The 20071-nt window shown below is 41.0% G+C and overlaps 1 protein-coding gene across 14 annotated transcripts in view; it reads left to right on the plus strand.

The window, feature by feature from the left end:
- The window catches only part of ST5 (suppression of tumorigenicity 5), a 158276-nt gene that overhangs the window by 90999 nt on the left and 47206 nt on the right, over positions 1-20071 (plus strand). For 11 of the 14 annotated variants that reach the window (XM_021402310.1, XM_021402306.1, XM_021402305.1 and 8 more), the window contains 2 exons: positions 5862-7073; positions 10010-10146. In XM_021402310.1, coding sequence (XP_021257985.1) covers positions 5862-7073; positions 10010-10146 — 1349 coding nt within the window. The remainder of the gene's footprint in view (positions 1-5861; positions 7074-10009; positions 10147-20071) is intronic. The other 3 variants (XM_021402317.1, XM_021402318.1, XM_021402316.1) reach the window with 1 other exon arrangement.

The raw sequence follows: 20071 nt of genomic DNA on the forward strand, positions 1-20071 counted from the left end.
CAGAAAAACTAAATAATATACTAGTAAAGCAACATCTTCCCAGCAAAAGGGGGAGAGACAGTCCTGAGGAACATAAACAGTGCTGGGTGACTTTCAGCTTGCCAAACTTCCGTGTTCCTATGAAATGATGGGATCTCATCATCAGGAGCCTGGAAAGACCCAGTATCTTTCTGTCAACGCATTCCTTGTTCGCTCTTCAGTAAATGGGCTCCTGGGGGACTGACCTTTTTGAAACAGGAAATTACCTGGAATAGAGAGAGCCAAAAACTGTTAGTATTTTGTAAGTTTTGGTTTAAGCACAGTCAATGGGATTTGCAGAACTAGAAGAGTGCTGAGCAGCTTCTTCTGACTTGTCTGGCTTCAGCATGGGATGATCAGTGCGGTCATTCCTGACACTTCAGAAGAGTTAGAATGGTGTGAGTGACTTCCTCGAGGAAGTCACTTAACCACCCTCCAGTCACTTTTAATCCCACATCAGAAATGCAACTTAAGATTTTTATTAGTGTTTATAAAACCTGTGTGGATCATGGAAACAAACTCCTCAACAAATGCAAATTCTTTTTGCTCACCTTACTCTGACATCCAAAAAAAGTATAAAGGCAGCTTTATAGCCACCATTCTTTTTGCCTCCTCTTGTTAAAAGCTAGCTAATGAAGCTACAGGAATTGTAAAGCTTATGCTGTGTTTGCCACTCATTTCTTCCCTTTTCTAGAGTTAATGTTTGGCAATGGAAGCGGCAGGAGCTGTACACTAATTTAACTGGACCAAAAGGTCAGGCTTGCTGCTTTTGGTACTGCTTTTGTGTTGCCCACTTTCAGAATCTTCTCCAAGAATTAAGTCGTCTCTTTTTTCCACACAGCCAAGTGTTAGCACCCATACTGTGGAAGTAGGAAAAGGCTGGTGTCCTGTTCAAAACTGGAGACTTCGCAATTTTGGGATGAGATATGGGTTGAGGGATCAGATATTTATGGCCCCAAGAACCAGCCCTTCTCCACCACCCGTAGTTTTAGTTCAAGTCAGCCTTGCTTAGGGACCTCACAAAGAGGGTATAAGTTCAGCATTTAAATTTTCTCTTTTGTGGTGGTTAGGGTGCAAATTACCTCAAAGCCGTGCAGCAAGTGATTCTCTTGATGTTGTGAATAAGATACAGAGTTCCCCTGTAACCTATTATGCTAGTGAAAGTAGATGGCTGATGATACTAGCCCTTATTAGAGAAAATACACACACTGGACGTTATATCTCTATTTGAGAATGGTCTTGAGAATCACAGTTCTTGTGAAGCAACTTTTTTGTTTGTGTTTGAGTGAGGAAAAAAGAAACTGAAGTGAGTGAATTGGAACTTTAAGCTCATATATATTTAGAGCTGCAAGTGCTACTGAATGATTCACAGCAGCAAAGCTAAACATGCTCTGGAGGGATGGAAATCTCTCAGATTCCATCTGCTCCCTTTGCTGTGCAGCAGTGAGTCCCACCGTGAAGGTAGCTCAGGGTCTGTGCGTCACCTTTTTACATGTCGTGGTGAGCTGTGTGGCAGGTGTTTGCCATTGAGATGGCAATTCACTGCACCCACCTTCCAACCAGCAGTTGGAGTACTGGAGGAATACATCTATCTCTTGCGGAATTGGAGCAACTCATTCCAGTGTGTTTTGTGAAATACAGATCATCCTAAATACCGTTGCTTGGAGGAAGGTTCTGCTCAAGTGAACTTGTTAAGAAACCTGCATTTGTTTATTATGCTGTTTATCCACAATATTTTGACGGTGTATGTAATGACATGCTCGTAGGGTGCCGCATGTATCGTTCTGTATGCAGGAAACTTCAATAAAACCATTTTGCTTAACAAACTGCCTACGAAAGATAACAAGTTATTTGTCTCTGTCCAATAATATCCATTTAAAAGACTGTGGAATTATTTTGCCCTTGAGAGAATATTGCTTGAAGAGAAGTATGTTACTTGGAGCAAGGAAAACGTTTTATTATCTGTTGTTTGGCTTTTGGAATTTTTTTCTTGATTCTGTTACTTGCCACTGTCCTTTAGTGAAAGCATGCCTGAAGCCAAAGAGACAAGGTTTTTCTTTTCTTTCTTGTTGGATTATTCCTATTTCTTCTACCCGAATGTCTGAAGTTTACAGTATAACACAATGTGAAGCTATCTGTTAGCTATTGTATCCCAAGTACTTGACAGCACACATATCTTAAAGGGCCTTTTGCTCTGCATTCCCAAACTTGTGCAGAGGAGGTGAGTGGGAGTTATGGAACTGCCTTCAGGGGTTCAAGATCAAGCATTAAGTGCTGCCACTTCATTATGAGCCTGGGATTTAGAAGAGTGGCTTATATTTTCTAAGAAGAAACACTGTGCAACTTCTGTGGGTCATGCAAGCCTTGCTTTTCCCCCTTCCTCTTCTCCTGATGAGTCAACAAACCTCTTCCCGGCAGTGAAAACAACTGGAAAGATGAGAGAGAGATGGTGTTCCTATTTCTATCAGGAACATAAATGTTCTGAATGAAAACAGCAGTGGTATTCAATTAAAAACAGTATTGGATGAGCAACATCAAACAGAGGCTAGGAGTCTGGTTCACACAGGAATAGCAGGATGCTTTCAGGGGTCCTGTGTTCAGTGCTTGCTATTCTGGGGAGAGTCCTGATATTCTGCATAACTGTAAACATTATTCCTGAATTTTTTTATTGTCTTTTTAAGTAAAATTGCACAGTAGAAAAATAAAGTCACAATAGTCAACAAATTGTAACACCTCATCACAAACAAGACACCTTAGAATTTATGAACAATAAGATCAACGTAATATGTTGATAGCCTGTTCATCATGCAAATAAGTTTGCTTGGTGAGTCAAATATAAGACTGGTGTCTAGAATGGAAAGCATGGATCCAATAAATAGAAGCTATGCTTCATCCCCCTTAAGGTAAAATGGAGCTGAAGTAAGGTACCTACAAAGCTGTTTTCTTACACAGGGAAAAGTGTATTGCATTTATATAAACTTATCCTGGAATGGTTTGTAAACTGTATCTTAGAAGAAGAGCCCTTATAGATTTCCTTGGAGAATTTGTATGTTCTTAGGTGCAAGTTTTTTTTTTCTTTTTTTTTTTTTTCCTGCCGGATTTTATGCTCTTTGTAGCAGAGCTGTTGCACACATAGTTTCTGTGATATCTGTAGATTGAAGTCCTGGTCTGATTGTCATCTATAAACCACAATGTAAGTAAGAAATAATAATGATAGGAAAATGTCTGTGTGCATCATAAAGGTGGCTGGAGACGGTCACAGCTTCCCAGATAAGGAAGAGTGACAGTAGTACTTAGAGCATGTTTCTTATACTGACACAAAGTCAGAGAGAAGATTGTCGGTATGTTCTTTGCTTCTGCTGTCCTGTTACTAATTTGCCCCCTGTTGGCTCATATTTTATTCCTGTTGCCAATACAGATTATCATTTGGAGTCTAATGTTTTTTAAATCCCAAAGGGCCTCATTAATTTGGATGTCAATTTTTCCATGCTGCAAAGGGAAGAAGTGTTAATGTGCTGAAGAATTCTGCATAGCCTCTTCTCATAGTCTGTCCTGTCCCTTAGAATCCTAACAGTGGATTTAGCTAATGTGACTTCAAAGGATGCAGCGGAGGCTGTGCTCCTTATACATGACATACATTTCCACTTAAAAATCCTTGTATTGTTGAGGCAAATGTCTGCGCAGCTCTAGGGCAGGTGTACATGGCACACAGATATAAGGAGAATGCGATCTCGAGTCTAAGCTAGAGGAGTGCGAAGAGTAATACACATCTTATAATCATGGTGTTAAACTGAAGAGATCTAGACAAGAGAGCTGGGAAAAATGAGGAGTCATGGCAGCCCTCCAGGTCTGAGGAGGCTGATTTAAGTTGCATTGTCAGGTGCTGCGCAAAGGAGTGTAGGCCAAGGTAATTCTAGGTAATTCTCTGCAAACTCTGCTGTGACAGCCAGCCAAAACCTCATCCTCTGTCACCTGCTTTTGATTTGTTGAGATCTCTTAAGACACCTGTCTGAAGCTGCATAGAATGACAGGAAGTTTAACTTCTAGGACCCCGAATGAAAAGAATGTATTCTGACATGCACCCTCTCTGACCCAAAATGAAGAAAAGTTTTCACTGAGCTTTAAGTAATTATTAGTGAAGTATTTGCCCTTGTCTCTGGCGTGAGATCTGTTTTTTCCAATAGAATATATGTTTAGTTTTTCAAAATGAGGAAGGAAGAGAAGCTACCAGAAAGTGTAACTTCTGTGCAAAAAAAAGACTTGATTTCCCAGGACTCTGAAAAAGAGAAAAGTGCCTTTTGTCATAAGTTCATCGTTGTCCTTTTCTTACCAGAACTTTTCTTTTTCTCCAATACTTCTGAGCCTTGATTGCACAGTATCATCAACTGTAGGAAACTGAGATGAAACCTAATAATTTGGTTTGGGACTGTGTTTTTCAAGGAGAAGAAAATATCCCATCTCAAAGTATGTTTCTTAGGAATTACGTTAGTGCTCTGGATACATGCATAGAGGTTGGTACCTGTGTCTGTGGGTATCTACTGGCTGCTGGGGGAAAACCATGCAGCAGCAGGGATCTTCTGAGCCTTTTCGTCTTTGCTACAGCTGACATTTGCTCCTGTGGCTTCTTTTGGTCAAAGCAATTCTTCCACTTGGATTTTATGTGTACAAGATATTTTATAAAAAGCAAATGCACAAAAAAAGTCAAAGCAACAAAAACTCAACTTGAAGTTCATGGTCTTTGTAGAACAGAAACTTGGCTGCATATGCAAGACATTGCACTAGGATTCTTCCTTTTCTTTCCTTGCTTCTTGAAACAGAGAGATTCCCAGGGCAAAATGTCAAAGGAGCCATGATTATTTCTGGTTGTATGCGTGCATCGTGGCAGAGCAGTAAAAATCCCCTTTTTTTTGACATGCTTTTGGCTTTTTATTGCTTTTTATTGCTGGCTCATCAGTGATGAGCCAGCTGATTAATGGGTTGTTTAATTTCCTTTTGTCTTTTTGTTTTTAAAGTCTTTGCAACAACATACAACACCCCAGTAACAATGGCTAATTTTGCAAATCACTGCAAAAATTTGTTCTGAGGGGTTTTTCCAAGGTAACATCGAGACCTTTCTGTACAGCTAATATTCTTCACTATGGAATGTGGGAAGATTAGTCTGTGTTTTTCAGTCTGTAATATTCTTTTGATAGAGTTACTTCTGTTCTCTTTGATAAGGAGAACTTAATCCATTTGCAACAACATCAGACCAAAGACAAAACATATCTTCTTTTTCCAGTCTTACTTAATTTACTGTATACATTGGGGATTTGAAATGCTGTTGCAAAAATGCTGTTGCTGACCACAAGGATCCTTTGCATCAGATATTACGAGTCAAAAACTGTCAGCTTTTGAAACTGGTTTACTCAAGCAGCCAGTGAGTAAACTCTTCTGCTTGTTGGTCAGTCTTTACTATTATTGCAGTGGGAATCTTCTCCCTGACAATCCCCTTTTCTTGCAGAGGGAATCCTTAATCTGGGAGGTGAGGAAGCTGTCCTGTTGGAGCTGGTAGATGCATTCAAGGCAATGGTTTGCTATGAGAATGTTTCAGTTGTGTTTAAACTCACGAAATCTGGAGAAGCTGGGGGTCAAATACTTTGAACATGCTGAGTGCTCAGCTCATCACTGACTTCAGCTAAGTACTGTTTCTCCCTTTCCAGTCTCTGTGGCTGAACGGTATCTGGTGGCTTTGGGGTAGTTCTGTGGTGTACGAACAACCCCTGCTTTGCCTGCAGCCAGAAGAAGCTTGGCAAATAGCTGTAGTTTCCCTCAGGACTTGATGCTTTATTTCTTTCTGCTTCTAGGTGTCAGTCAGTCTCTCCACCGCCTCTTTTGTCCCCACCAAGAAGCCCAGCCTACCCCCTCAGTGACAGCGAGGACTCTTGCCACTCCACGCGTCTCACCAAAGCCTCTGGCTCCCGGCTGCGTCTCAAGGACTGGAGCAGTCGTGCATCCGCGCTGCACAGCACCTCCACGAGCCCATCGGACACTGACTCTCCCAGCCACCCTCTCAAAGCTGTCAGCGTGGGAGCTTTGGATAAAAGGCTGTCTGTGTTCAAGGCGGAGGACCAAAAGGAGACCCCAAAGGAGGCTCAGGATGGGGATGCAATAGGGAGCCATCCTCTGGCCCGGAGCACTCTGTCCCTAGGCACTGCTGTGAACCTGAGGAACCTCTCCCTCAGCCGGACGAGCGTCCGCTCCCAGGTGCTGGACATCAGGCAGAAGATCACAGAATGGGAGTGTCGTCGGGAGCCGTCTCCCAGGATGAACACGTGTGTGGACAAGAGGGATGCTGGGGAGAGGTCGGGCAGTGAGAGCTGCCCTAGCGTGCTGACCTCTCCTTGCAGCGACAAGACCTTTGATTTCAAAGGGTTCAGAAGAATGAGCCGAACATTTTCTGAGTGCTCCTACCCAGAAACAGAGGAGGAGGAACTGCTGGACAGGGATTCCTGCCATCGGGTAGAAAAGAGACCAGGCAGGAGCGACCTTCCTTCTGCCACTTTTCTCAAGGGCCACGTGAGGAAAGAGTCCTCTGCTGTGCTCAACAGAATACAGAAGATCGAGCAAGCGCTAAAAGAGCAGCCTGGCCGGGGCCTCCCCCAGTTACCAAGCAGTTGTTACAGTGTTGATAAAGGGAGGAAAAAGTCTCTGAGTGCTGTGGAGGGACTGAGTGAAAACCTAAGTAATAGCAAAGGAGGCAGTGTTATTTTGGGGAGTGAACCAGAAACACCTACTGAGGCTGAGATAAGCAGTAAGACAAAGCAGGGGGTTACCGCAAACTCTGCTGACCCTAAACTGCTTCTTGAAAGCGCAGCGAACGCCGTGGTGAATCCTGTCCCCAAGCCCAAACGCACCTTTGAGTACGAAGCAGACAAAACCCACAAAAGTAAACCAAGCAATGGCCTACCTCCATCTCCTACGCCTGCTGCTCCTCCCCCCCTCCCATCTACCCCCGCACCCCCTGTGACCAGACGGCAGAAGAAAGAGTCGCGCTTTCACAGAAAATCCCAGAATAGGTAAAATTCAAGGAAATGACTTGCGCTTGATCTTCAAATTAGTCGCTGTGGTTTATTTTTTTTAGTTATGGTATTTCAGATTCTCCCTCTAATAGAGTGGTTTTGACCTGAGAAATTCTAGGAATTGTGTGCTTTTTTCTGCTGGACTGCATGGGTGGGATGCGCGGGTGAAATACTCCTGCATAGCTACAGTTTTGGAGTTCTCCAACCTGCATTCCTCAATCCCTGGAAAAGACTTTAGGTCTCATGCCCTTACATGAGATTTTTAATGGAGCATAATTTCATTATCCCCTTGTAGCAGGGCCATAACTCATCTGTTATAGTCCTGTCTGTCTGTTCACTGCAAAACGTGTCTGCAGCAGATTTGTGTTCCCAAAGCTTGCTACCACAACAGTCGTGTCGGTTTTATGCGATAGTGGTGATGTTGTTTAACTCAGTGCTTAGAAATATTGTCCTAAGTTACTATCAGCAGCTGTAGAGGATTAATGTTGAGAAAACCATATTTTAGCACAGACTATTCTTGAGTTAATAATGAACAGAGTATATGGCAATGTTTCCACAGTAGCCTGTGGAGTTTGACTTGTTTTAATTACATGATTCCCATTGACTTTTTGGAAATGGTAAGACTCATTCTGTTCTCCATGTAGAAAACTGTAGGAATCGTTGATAAACATTCAAACTACTGCATTTTGAACGTGTTCAGCTGTCTGTGAATGTGTACAATATACAGCTGAAATCTAGTGATGAGCTTTGCAAGTAGCTACTAGACAACATTTCAGAGGAACACTGCAAATTCTGTATCTGGAGCTTGATGTTGTCTCAATTAATTATAAGTTTATGTCAGCACAACCTGACCTGAAATGTGCTGGGGAAGGAAAATAAGAGTAGCCTTCAGATTCTCTTCTTTCAAGGAACACCTGTTTCTGAAATGGATCAGATGGTGTTTTTTTCTTTTCTTTGAGAAGGAGAAGGTGTAAAATGTGGGAAGCCATGCTCTGATTAGCAGCGCTTATCTTGGAGTCCTGGCAATAATCTCAGTTAGAGGAAACAAATCTAAGTTTTAATGAGAATTTGTGAAATAAAACTGACTCCATTTTGTTCAGCACAGCATATGCAAAACACAGAAGACAAACAATGTTTTTTCCGTGTTCAGTTATAAATAATAGCCTTTATTGGAAAGCTGAGGTGCAAGTCATAAAACAAAATGTATAAAGTGGTCTGTGTGGTGAGTGGTGGGAGGAATGGATCATGGGAAATGATTCTTGCCACAGGATCACCTTGTGATTTAGGTCTAAGTTAACAAAGTCAGTCTTTGAGCACATGCTCACACTGAATTTGGGGCCATACAAGTCATCTAAGAACTACAGTGTTTTGTTGCAATTCATTTTTGAGCTGAAATTTTGAAAGCTTTTTTTTTTTCAGGAAGAGGTGCAATTTGTGCTTGTGCCTGCTGTTCTGCAGGCTGAGCTTCCGGATGTTTTGTTAAACAGTGGGGCAACATGGTTCAACAATGGACTCTTGGTCCTGGATGATGCTGGTAGTCATGAGCCCAAAGCAGAAGCAGTGTTTATCAATTTAATTTATGATTAGAGCGGTATAAGTTTTAGAATTTGTCGTGCTATCATGTGTGTCTGTTGATTCTTGTAAGTCAGTTTGACATCTTACAAAGTAGGTATCCATTTCCTTGGAACATATGTGTGGTTTTCACAAGCTGGAATGCCATGAGAAAGGACGGTGGATATTTATTCTCCTAATAATTTGGTTGAAAGCAGCTTTTCTGGTGGTTAATTTAACTTCACAATAAAATGGAAGAAGTCTTTCTTATTAGCCTGATAGCAAAGAACCTCTTTATTTATTCTGAGGACCTGGTGCCTAGGTAGCTTCCACATTTCATATCCATGTGAGATGGATGTTCCCTGGAGGCTGCAGGTCATCTGACACTGACAACGAGTGGGAGAGGAGCGGTAGGATGATTTAATGTTAATCTATGTTGGGTAACAGTGAAGTATCAGCATAGCCTATGCAAGCCTTACAGCAACGCTCTTCATTGAGCCCATTTTTCACTCTATTTTGTCTTCAGCACTAAATCAATCAGTCAGATGAACACTAGGTCTGGTAGAGCTGGCAGTACAGACCATGTACCTCCCGAACTCAGTGTGGATATTGTCTCAGAGAACATGTGCTGGGCAAACCAGGGAATAGGGAGGGATTGGACTCCAGCTTCCTGCAGTGTGTATTATTATCCTATGTCCAGTCAGAGGTGTGGGGCCAAACTTCTTACCCATGGTAAGGGGAGTAAACCTGGGCAGGAGGGGCCAGGACTCTTTCTCCAGGATCCCATCTGGGCCAACTGCTCCTCACTTTTTTTTTGGAGACAGAAAGCCCAAATCTTCAGAACCCAGGCATCACCCAGGGTTACTCATCCACCCCAGACAGCATTTATTTCCTCCTACATTTTTACACAGTCCTTTACTTGGGGAGTTATCTGAAGGTTCAAGACATGCAAGTGTTTTCAAACTGAGGTTTACATCTCCTAGGGCAACCAGTGGAGGAAAGCTTTCCAGAGAAATGTCTTTTTCTTGAAGAGAGAGAGCCACATGTTTCTTGGGCTTCTGGCAAGGACAGAAAAACTTCTAATCTGAGTACTGCGTAGCTGACTTACTCTGTAACCTTTGAAAAATGTCACACGCTTTCTCTGTATTTTCTCCTTCTCTGTATAATGGGGATAACAATACTTCCAACCTCATAAAAGTGCCATAGTTTGTTATACTGAAGACTGCTGTCAGTACAGGACTTGAGGGTCCTCTACAAGTCCTCTTAAAGCATGATGTGGAATTTATTTTTCAGTCAGTTTATATGCATTTCTTAACTGCTCAGATAAGTTTTTGAGTAATTTTGCATTCTAGTTACTAATTACTTATTGTTTTAAACTTCAGAAAATCCTTTGAGTTTGAGGATGCGTCAAGTCTGCAGTCATTGTACCCTTCCTCCCCAACTGAAAATGGGACTGAGAGCCAGCACAAATTTGGATCTAAGAGCACTTTAGAAGAAAATGCCTATGAAGACATTGTAGGTAAGAAGCTGTTGCAATACACGAACTCGCAATGGCTTGTTGAGTACTTGTGTTCAGAATGTGCATTGTTGAACACACGCCTTGTGCAAGAACATTCAGTGCTGTTGGTAAAGAGAGATTCAATGAAGGGTAAATGATTCTGATGTATCAGAGCAAACATAATTCTCTGTCTGCATGCAGGAGGTCTTGATCCTTTTGAACTTCATTGAGTGTTACTGGAAATAGTCTTGTCAGCTTTTTTCCACGCCTTTCAAGATACAAACATTCGCATTCTTTTTATCACGGCCTTGACATGAAGCCTTGAGAGGTGTAAAAATGTAAAGAGCTGAAATAGATACAGTTTACAAAACTATCCAATAGCAAGATTAACCTCAGAGGTTTTTCAGGACTTCTGGGAGGACTACCCCAAAATGGTTGTAGGTAGCACGATTCCTGGATTCCTGGTCTCCCTTCAGTCCCAGTTGCTAGTTAAAGAAAAATGAATTTCCTTTAGCTATAGAGCCATCAGGAATGCACAATGAAAATGCTGTTTTGATTAAGCTTCACTAGAAAAACATGTTTCTTTTGGTCTTAGAAGGAAATGTATGGCCTGCGCATACATTCTTTTAACATCAAAAAAGTTGTTATAATTACTGAAAATTGGGCAGCCTTCAGAGCACAGATTTTCCACACAAATGATGAATATCTGCACTATTTTTAACTCCTTCAGTGTTGTACTATTGCAGTAGATACAAAGGATACTTCATTTTCCTTTGGACAACGAATCTTTATCTACTGAAAACTGGAGGAGTACCAAGATAGTCGGGGCCCTAGAACACATGTCCCCTGAAGACAGAATGAGGAAGCTGGGCTTGTTTAGTCTGGTAGAAAGGAGGCCCAGAGGCAATCTAATACTGCATAAAATGTTTGAAAGGCAATCAAATATGATAGAACAGAACTCTTTTCGGTCACGGCAGTTGATATAGCAAGGGACAGTGACCACAGATTTTTGCTTGGGCTTTGACCTACTGAATCAATTCTGTCCCTGGTTTGTCAGCCTAAGTGAAAGCAGGACTTCGCTCTGGTAAGAATCTTTCTTCAAATGAGAAGAAATCTTGGGTTCAGTAAAATAAAATCACAATGGTCTCTTCCAGCTCATGGGAACTATAAGCTTGCTCTCTGCAGATTATAATTTGGGCACTTTGGCAGGGCAATGGAAAAAGATTGCAAAACTTCTGATCTGTGGATAAACACAGAACTGCATTGTTTTGTACTGCTCTTTAACATTCTCATTCCAAATCACTTCATTCAATACAGCCAGTGTGGAGGGAATACCAGGTCAATATAATTCTTATAAGCTGTCAAGCTTGATTAAAGACAAGCCAAAGTAGTTTGATCTCCAGCCTTAAAGAAAATATCGTAGTTTTGTGTATCACATCTGCATAATTTATACCAGTAGTGCTAGACCTCGGTCTCTAAGTAGCACTTTCATAACATGCAAATCAGGTGCCTGTAAGAGTGAGTTTATTGTATAGATTTACATCTGTTTCAAAGCTAGAAATAACTTGGTCACTGCTGCATTAAATTTTCTTTGCAAGAGTTGCTCTAGAAGTGGTGGTTTTTGTTTTTTTTTTGTCTGTAACTGGTTGAATATCTTACTTCCCTGAATGCTTGTAGATAGCTAAAACAGTGTCCTTGTTTCCTTCTTTAATGATGAGGACACTGATGAGCTGTTGTGGCTATTTTACATTATTTAGAGAGCTGACTTTTTTTGTGCCAAAAGAAACACAAAACCTTTAGGTACTTTAAACCAAAAATGATTGTTCTTTGATGTCCAGCAACATCAGGAAAAAGTCTTTGTTTAATTTTGTAATATTAATGTACATTTTAATAGATGAAATAGCTGCACATTTATTTCATGACAGATACTGGATTGGAACATAATGATCTGTTCTGTTATAACCAAAAATCACTTCTATAAAGGGGTACATATTCCTAATATTAAACAGAGCTATATTCCATGTGCAGAGAACCATGTGGACTTCATTCATCTTCTGTACTAGTGTTCACAGGAATGTGGCGGTCATAGTAAACTTAACATTGTTTTGTTTCTTGTGGTTTCGAGTGAGTCTTTAATCAGACCAAAATTGATGTGGCTTTATGAATCCGTTTGGGGAAACCATGCTTGGCTTTGTGCAGATTTAAGAAACTATCATAGTATTAAGAGATGTCTGAGACAGTTGCTTCTACTGTGCTTGTGGACAACAGTATTTCCTGTCATATGTGCCATAGGGTTTCAGTATTTCAGTCTGTTCCCCTAAATACAGTTGAGATCTTTAAATACTCTTATTTCATCTCTGCTGTCTCTGTGGTATTTTTCACCTGACATCAAGAAGGAAGCACTTGTTATCATCACCAGGAAAGGTGCAAGTAGAGTGAAGGCAAGGTTAATGGAACAATTGTACCTTTGTCTTGAGAAAATCTAGTAAAACCGTGTAAATTATCATTTGAGTTTGTAAGAGAAGTTGCATTCACAATTTTGAAATTAAATAGAGAGAAAGAAATCTGCTGTAGCAGGGCAAGAACACTTACTGTTTGTAACTCCTTCGAGTGAGGGAAGGAGCACAACAGGTGGAAATTTCCTCTAAATCATTTTTCAGTTTATTTCTCTCCATCAACTTGTTAGGACAAGAAGCATAAATATCTGCTCCTGCCCTGGAGAAGTTTTGATTTTTCCCTGACAGCTGAGTCCCTGGGAATCCAAAGTCTGTAGAGATTCAGCTAGTAGAGTTCTGGTTCTGAAAGAGCACATGCCTTTGTGTCTGGGGTTTGATATTGTTCATTGTGACAGAGGCCAGCTTGAAAGCTTGCCTTGAAGTCTTCTCCATCTTCTCCTCATGTCTTTCTGTCTCCACACTGCGGTTTGCCTGTGCTCCTTGGAGGAGTGTAAGACAGTCATCACATGTTCTTCATGGGAATGAAGTCTTCCCGGCACAGAAATGCTTAAAGACAGCTTGGATTTAGGCCCATCTCTGGTTGCATTTGTTTGTTGAGAAGTAATTGATGAAGCCAGTCAGAAAGCTTTTCTGGAGCCTGTGAAGCTCTCAGTCATCTGAGTTAAATTATTTCAGATTGGCTTTAAATAAAAGGTGATAGTTAAATTGTGTGGGAAATCTGGCCTTCTGTGAAAAAGAAGAGGAGAAAAACAGAAGAAGTGAGGCAGTTAAAGGAGCTGCAGACAGCTACCATGTCTACTTTGAAGGCTTAAATCAGACTAGAAAGTAAAGCAATGTGCCCAGCATATTGCTATGGAATCTCTGTAACCAGTATGAGTTTCCAAGTGGGATCTTGTCAGTGGGCTCCTGATGTGAGCTTCCTACAGCCCTTGGCCTGAGGGGCAGCTGGACCTGCTGGGGAGGATTTCTTATGCACCCTCCTGCTCTCTGGACCTGTTCAGTGTCACATTTTGGTAATTCTGAGCCCTTCCAACAGCTGGATATTTGTCTTGACAAATATTTTTTGCATCTTAAGATTAGAGAGGGGATAGCAACTTAATCACTGTGAGCCTGGAGGTATATTATGAAACCTTGCTACAACTGATGCCAAAGGTGACTGAAAAGTAAAACCACATGGTCATACAAAATTGTTTATCTGTTTTGCTCTATTGTCCATCTGTGTATCTCATTTCAGTTTGGCAAGAATGAGTTTCTTGTTTACTTCTGCACTACAACAGGACAGCTAGCTCAAGGTTGGCATGGGCCTTCCTCATAGTCAGAGTTGGGTGATGAATAATCCATTATAAAGCCCCCATTCTTTTTTTTGAGGAGGAATTAATTATATCTCCCTAAGTCTTGTATTCAAGTTTCAGTTTATCAGTCAGGAAGCAAAATGTTATTTTGATGTTTCCAGCTCTCCTTGAAATGAGTGGAGCACAGGTGATTGTTGTATGTGGGTAAGTACAGTCTTTTCCAGAGAGATGAGAACATACAGAGCTAGATCTGTCACTATTTCACAATGTGTCAGACCACATAAGAGAGGAGGTGGAGCAATATGTCTCAGATCAGTATTATTAGACACAGCATCAGGGCAGCATAACCCAGGTGAGTGCTTGAGCAGTTAAAAAAAGGCAGGTGCAGCTCTTCAAGTAGGATCCCGAGTGTGGAGGGAATGCCGGTGGCTTTATCTTCCTTCCCCGTGGAGTCCGTTTCTCAAAACATTGTGATAGAGCACCTCATCTCTCCTGAACAGATTAGCTGTTTTGAATTTTGATGTAAATTGGACATGGTACATGTCATGTAACAAATGGGATGATTTAGCTGTTTTACTGAATACTCCATTAAGCGTGCCAAAAGCTGCAGAAATGATGACTGAGGTCCAGCTGGAGGATGTTTCAGCTTCACATTGCTTTCAAATTAGAATATTTTGCAAAGTTCTTCCCGTAAACGTGGAAAAGGGTTAGTGAGCTGGGGCTCTTCATTTTTCCAGTAAAATCCCATCATCACATGCCACATTATTGTCTGTCATACTATAATACCGCTTTGTTTTCTAACATCTAATCATCTCACATCAAAATGGTTGTATGAATCTGGGAGAAACTGGATTTGCTGGGCTGCTGTGAAGCTGAAGCAAACTTGGAGAGACTGCGCCTCTGCCAGCAGTGCTGTGCTAATCATCTCTGAAGACACTCTGGGCTTTTCATCAGACCCTTAGCAATAGTTTTCTGGATAATCTGTTAGTAAAAGACAGAGCTATGATTGATACAAAATGATGGTGCAGGCAGTGACCAGAGAAATGTGTGTTTCTGTCTTCTTCCATGACCCTCACTTGCCTTTCAAAGCCTAAAAATCATGTGAGTTTTTTCAACAGTGTAATTGTGGTAATTTTAATGTAGGGTAATGGCAGCCAGAGAGCGTTAAATGAAACAGTTTCTGTATAGGCCTGTCAGAGAAGGGCCGAACACTTTAGCTGTCTCATCCTATTGGTAATCAGGCTGCTGGTTGTACGCCACACTAGGATACATGGACTTAAGTTATTTTTAATCATCATATTATGATTTGTTTAGATACCTATTTTTCTCTGTGGAGTCTGTCTCGGTGCTACATCACCCTTACAGCTTCTTTTGGATTCTCTGTGAGCTTTTTATCCAGGTTTTCTAGTCAGTTACTGCATGGCAGTGAAATGAAGAGTAAGGTGATAGTGATGATGCTCTCCCATACCCTAGTTTAAATTCATAGAGAGGCTGTGTTGAAGTCAACCGAGTTCAACCTCTTTGAAGTGCAAGCCCTTTTTGCATGGCCGCGCTGTACTGTGCTAACAGTTGCTCATTGGTTACTTTCATTCACGTAATTTCGGACTGAGTGCTAAATGGGTGAAATTTTTGGAGAGTATTTTTATTCATTTATCAGACAAACTTGTTTTCTGCAGCTAATTCGTGCTTATGGTTACAAATGGAAGCTCTTGCAGTCCCTGTAGAGAGAGCAGAGAGCTGAAAGTCTCTGCAGTCTTTCTTGTATTTATTGCCTGGCAAAGCAAAATTGGACAAGCTTAGAAAACAGTGATACAATCTCCATTGCCCAGGGCTCAAAAGGCTGATCACATTTTAGACTTATCATCCTACGTGTTGCAGGCGCTCTACTACTTTTCTGAGAACACAGTACTAATCTGCTGCACCGGGTGACAGGACTTTAAGTGGGTGGTTGTTTGTAACCTAGTGCTGTTTAGAAAGAGCTTTTCAAAGCAACTATTATGCGTCTCAGCTGTAATTTGACATTGAAATAGTTCCCCTTTCAACAGATTCCTGGGGTAAATTCCTTAGCTGAGATGCACAGTTGCAGCTTCTCTGATGTTGAAAGAGCTCATCTATGTCTTTAAGATCTAAGCTCAGATATTTTATGAAAGCGTGGGGATTTTGTGGTTTTCATCCATTTGATCTGAACGTGATTGTAAACGTCCTGATGGATGAGTGCTCCTCCAGCACTGGTTGTGTGAATTGGTGATCATGTAATTTTATGAATAAAATCAATGAGTAATGCATACATAGAACACACCAGGCTTCTTACTCTTTAGCAGTTCTTTGGACTTAGGTGCCCCAGAGATGCTTGGGAGTTGTAAGACTGCACAGTGCATGACTCCCTTGCTATTCCCTCATGCAGATGACTTGCTTGGGTACAACCCCCTTGAGTGTTACTTAGTCTGGGTTCCACCTATCTGGGCCCCCTTTCCTGCCCATGTATTGACACTGCTTCCTGCTCCTTGCCTCTTGAGGGATGTGCTGTTTGTTCCCAAGTATTCCCTGCGAAGGCAATTGAAGCTTTGATCTCCCTGTTCTTTATAATATAAAATAAATTAGTTGCACTGTACTTTGTGCACAAGTGCTAGCATACAGGAAATGGTGAGGTGCTGACACCACCTACGTTGGCCATGTGGCTCAGGAGCCTGGGCTTTCAACATCATTCTGTGGAGATGGCATCTTCTCTGTGTGAGCACTGGCTCCTAATTTAGGCTAATTTAGGCACAACATTTAAGGCTGTTTAATGAGCCTTTTCCATTGCTATATAATCGCTACTTATTTCTTCTTGCTATTGGTGCTAAAGGCAGAAGTTACAGCCAGTACTCAGTGAATCACATGGTTTCTCTAAAAATTATTTCTCCAATCTAGAAAGAAAATACGTGTTCCCCTGTTTTCTGCCATTTATAGAGATGTGTCTGCCTGTTGTTCTTTTTCCCCTCAGTCTTACTTTTCTCTCCTTTCTCAGCATGAGACAGGCTTGCTGAGTCTGCCTCTGCTTCCCATTTGCCACATGCAAGGGAGGAGGAGCAGAGGAATGCTGTGTGCTGCCTCTGGACTCGGTGGGGCTGACTTGCAGAGCGTCACGGATGGAGGAACTGCAACCGCTAGAGGAAACTCTTTGATGCTTAAGCTCAAGGCACTGCATTCCTCATGGCTTCTCTAAAGATCCCTGGCTATTTCATCTGTTTTTTTTCCTTTTCCCCTATGGACAAATAGTTAAATTACCTGTGAGACCTTCTGAAGCTAAATGCCTTGTAGATAAATGCCTTGTGTTTACTCAGCAGTTCAGTACATGGAATCTGAGAGAATGGGAAACTTGAAGGAAAAATAAAAGGGAAAAATAAACAAGCCTATAGAAGGAACTGATCAGACTGATCCGGGAGCACAGCTGTTGATCAGAGACTTTAATTACCAAAAGTTTGCTATTCCATGTGACCATATGTGCTCTAGAGGTCTGATTCAGCTTTCTTTGAAGACAGAGTTTGTCTGCTCTTGTTTTGTGCAGCAATTAGATCAGTCTCATTAGGACAAGCGCGGCCCTATAGTGTGCAGTCTCTCTCCTTTTGGCATCCAATAGAGACATCCATATGGAAGGAACAAGGACATTACTTTACTCTTTCATTGTAAATGTGTTTTCCTTTTACAGCAAATCCAAATGAATGCAAAACCACTACAGCTTGCAGACTGTAAACATTCCTTGCCTTGGTCTCTGGGATTAGAGTAGTGATGGTGTTGAGGAGAAATACAGAGATCAAAGCTGGAAACTTATGGAGCCAGCCCAGCTATATGGAAGCCTTCCTCGTTTTCATGTTACAGCAGCAGCTGCCACCACTGCCATTCCTCTGGTTTGGGATCCACACCTGCTGGTAGCCACCTGTCCCCAGGTCTTTGTGCCTGTGGAAGTGTATTATTGTGTACTTGGATGGGGTTGAATGCTGTCCTAAGTCAGTTTAGGAAACCCACACACATCTCTTTTGCTTGCTTCTAGTCTTGGTTTTCTTGGAGTTCTTGACACCCAGAAACTGCTCTTTTTGCATGTATGATCTTTGAGTCTCATCCAACAAGAAGAGCTTCTGTACTAAAAAAATAGAACAGCAGCGATTATCTCAGGCTTAAAAACTATTGAAGATTGATGCTAACAAATAATCTCTTTTAGTTCATTGACTGAACAAGATATTTAAATGCCAAATCAGCAAAACCAGGTTGTTTCAGACTGTTTCAGTACCAGAGATTTCATACGAAAAGAGTTTGTTCTTTTAAAAAAATGGACAGATGAGGCATATTTAATCTGAAGACATCATTAAAACAAAAAACAACAGAGATAATTTTATTTTTTAGTAGATGAGAACAATAGAAGTGTTACTGAATGGCAATCCAGCCTTCTGAAGAAAAATCAGTCAGCTATAAGGAAAGGGTTAAAATCCCTGTCGTGTCTCCACTGACCTCCACGTTACACTGAAGAGGAATTTGGCCTGAGCTTTCTTCTGGTAGAGGATCTGAGTCAGAAAAGCAGCCTCTGCTCTTGGTTCCTTGCTCCTCCCTCTCCTCTCATCCAAGACTTCTCCTGGCCTGTTTCTAAACTTAATATTTTATATCAATATTAGTGTTGCTGAGTTTAGCTGGGTTCAAACAATTCTGCTTTCCATGATGTCTTGGAAGGAGAATCACCCTAAACTTATAAAATGCTTTATGTTTTAGAAAAGATTTCTTTTCCACTGATAAACTTGTTTCTTCTTGGGAGTTTGGACAGCAAGCAGACTAACGCAATAAAATTTGTTTTCTCAAGGAACATATGTTTAATTACTGTCTAATGTAACTGAGTATTTTGGAATCTTTTAATCCATTCTAAAATTCATGCTTGACCTATACTTGACTTGGGCTTACAAGAAATTTTATTATGCTAGTACACTCCATTTAGCTGTGAGTAAGTAACAGCATTTTGCAAAGCTAACTCTTGCTGTGATTATCGTATCTAGAACTGCAGCACTTACAAGTAACAGTTACTGTGCAATATCTATTCATTTTTCTTCCTGCAGAAAGAGTTAATCTGTTCCATAGTCCTCTAAGGACATGTGTGGCTTTACATTTTTTTAAAGAATATTTGTTGCTTCAGACTCGTTCTGTTCATTGTATGCATCAAAAGGTCTTTCTTTTGCATACCTCATTCACCTGAAAGCATTCTTTCCACGCAGCGTGTGGACAGACTATTGATAGTGCAGCCTCTAGAATCAGATTCCCTCTGGATGAAATAATAGGTTGTGTCTGCCAACTCAAACATTCTTCAAGAGCAGCAGTCATTCAGGCCTCTAATTAAAACAATGCTAAAGCATTCAGTCTTTCCTTATGTTTGACTAGGAATCTTAGTGTACTGCTGAAGCAAAACTGTACTTTTACTTGTAGCATGTGAATGTGTGAACTTGCTAAGTGAAAGCTCTTATCACTGCAATTGATGAATCAAGCAGTTCCGTGTTTTAATAAAGTTGAAGGCACAAACTGTTTTTGTTTTCTTTTGTGCAACCAGGAAATATAATATTTTGTCTAGAAAAATACCTGATAATCAAAAAGACAGGATATTAATACAAGACTTGCTCTCGTTGAAAATAACTGTACCTTGGCTGTCACCTCTCTAAAAGTGATGAATATTTTGTGGAACAGTGTGAAATGTAAACCATGGTATAGTTTTCTGTCTTCAGTTCTTGATTAATACAGTACGCAATAATGTCTGGATTTCTTCTAAAGCTTATATGTAGTAGTTAGAATTGTGATATAAATTGCACTAAACCCAGGAGTTTCATAGTCATCTTTAGATAAAGCTACAAAAACGTGTTTGTCCAAAATCTTTGAACTTCCTGCAAGTTTCACATTTCTGCAAATTCAGGTTTTGAATATGAGTAGATGATTTTATTGGGATGATTTTCTAAGTAAGGTGGTTAGAAAACTGGAAGGGCTCTGTGTTTGAAAAGCCTGAAGTTCTATGCCGGTTGCTGACTATGTGTTGTCTAAAGAAGAGGACACAAAACTTTCGTTTTATTGATGGTGTTCATTCAACTTTGTGCTGCTTAGTTTGATGAGAGGTTTACTGAGTTTGGAATTCCTGCAAAGATGATGAGTTGCTCCACCAGTCCTTAGATGGAAATGGCTGCTGAAGGATCTTGG

The sequence above is a fragment of the Numida meleagris genome, chromosome 6 (assembly GCF_002078875.1).
Source record: "Numida meleagris isolate 19003 breed g44 Domestic line chromosome 6, NumMel1.0, whole genome shotgun sequence".
In the NCBI taxonomy this organism is placed as follows: domain Eukaryota; kingdom Metazoa; phylum Chordata; class Aves; order Galliformes; family Numididae; genus Numida; species Numida meleagris.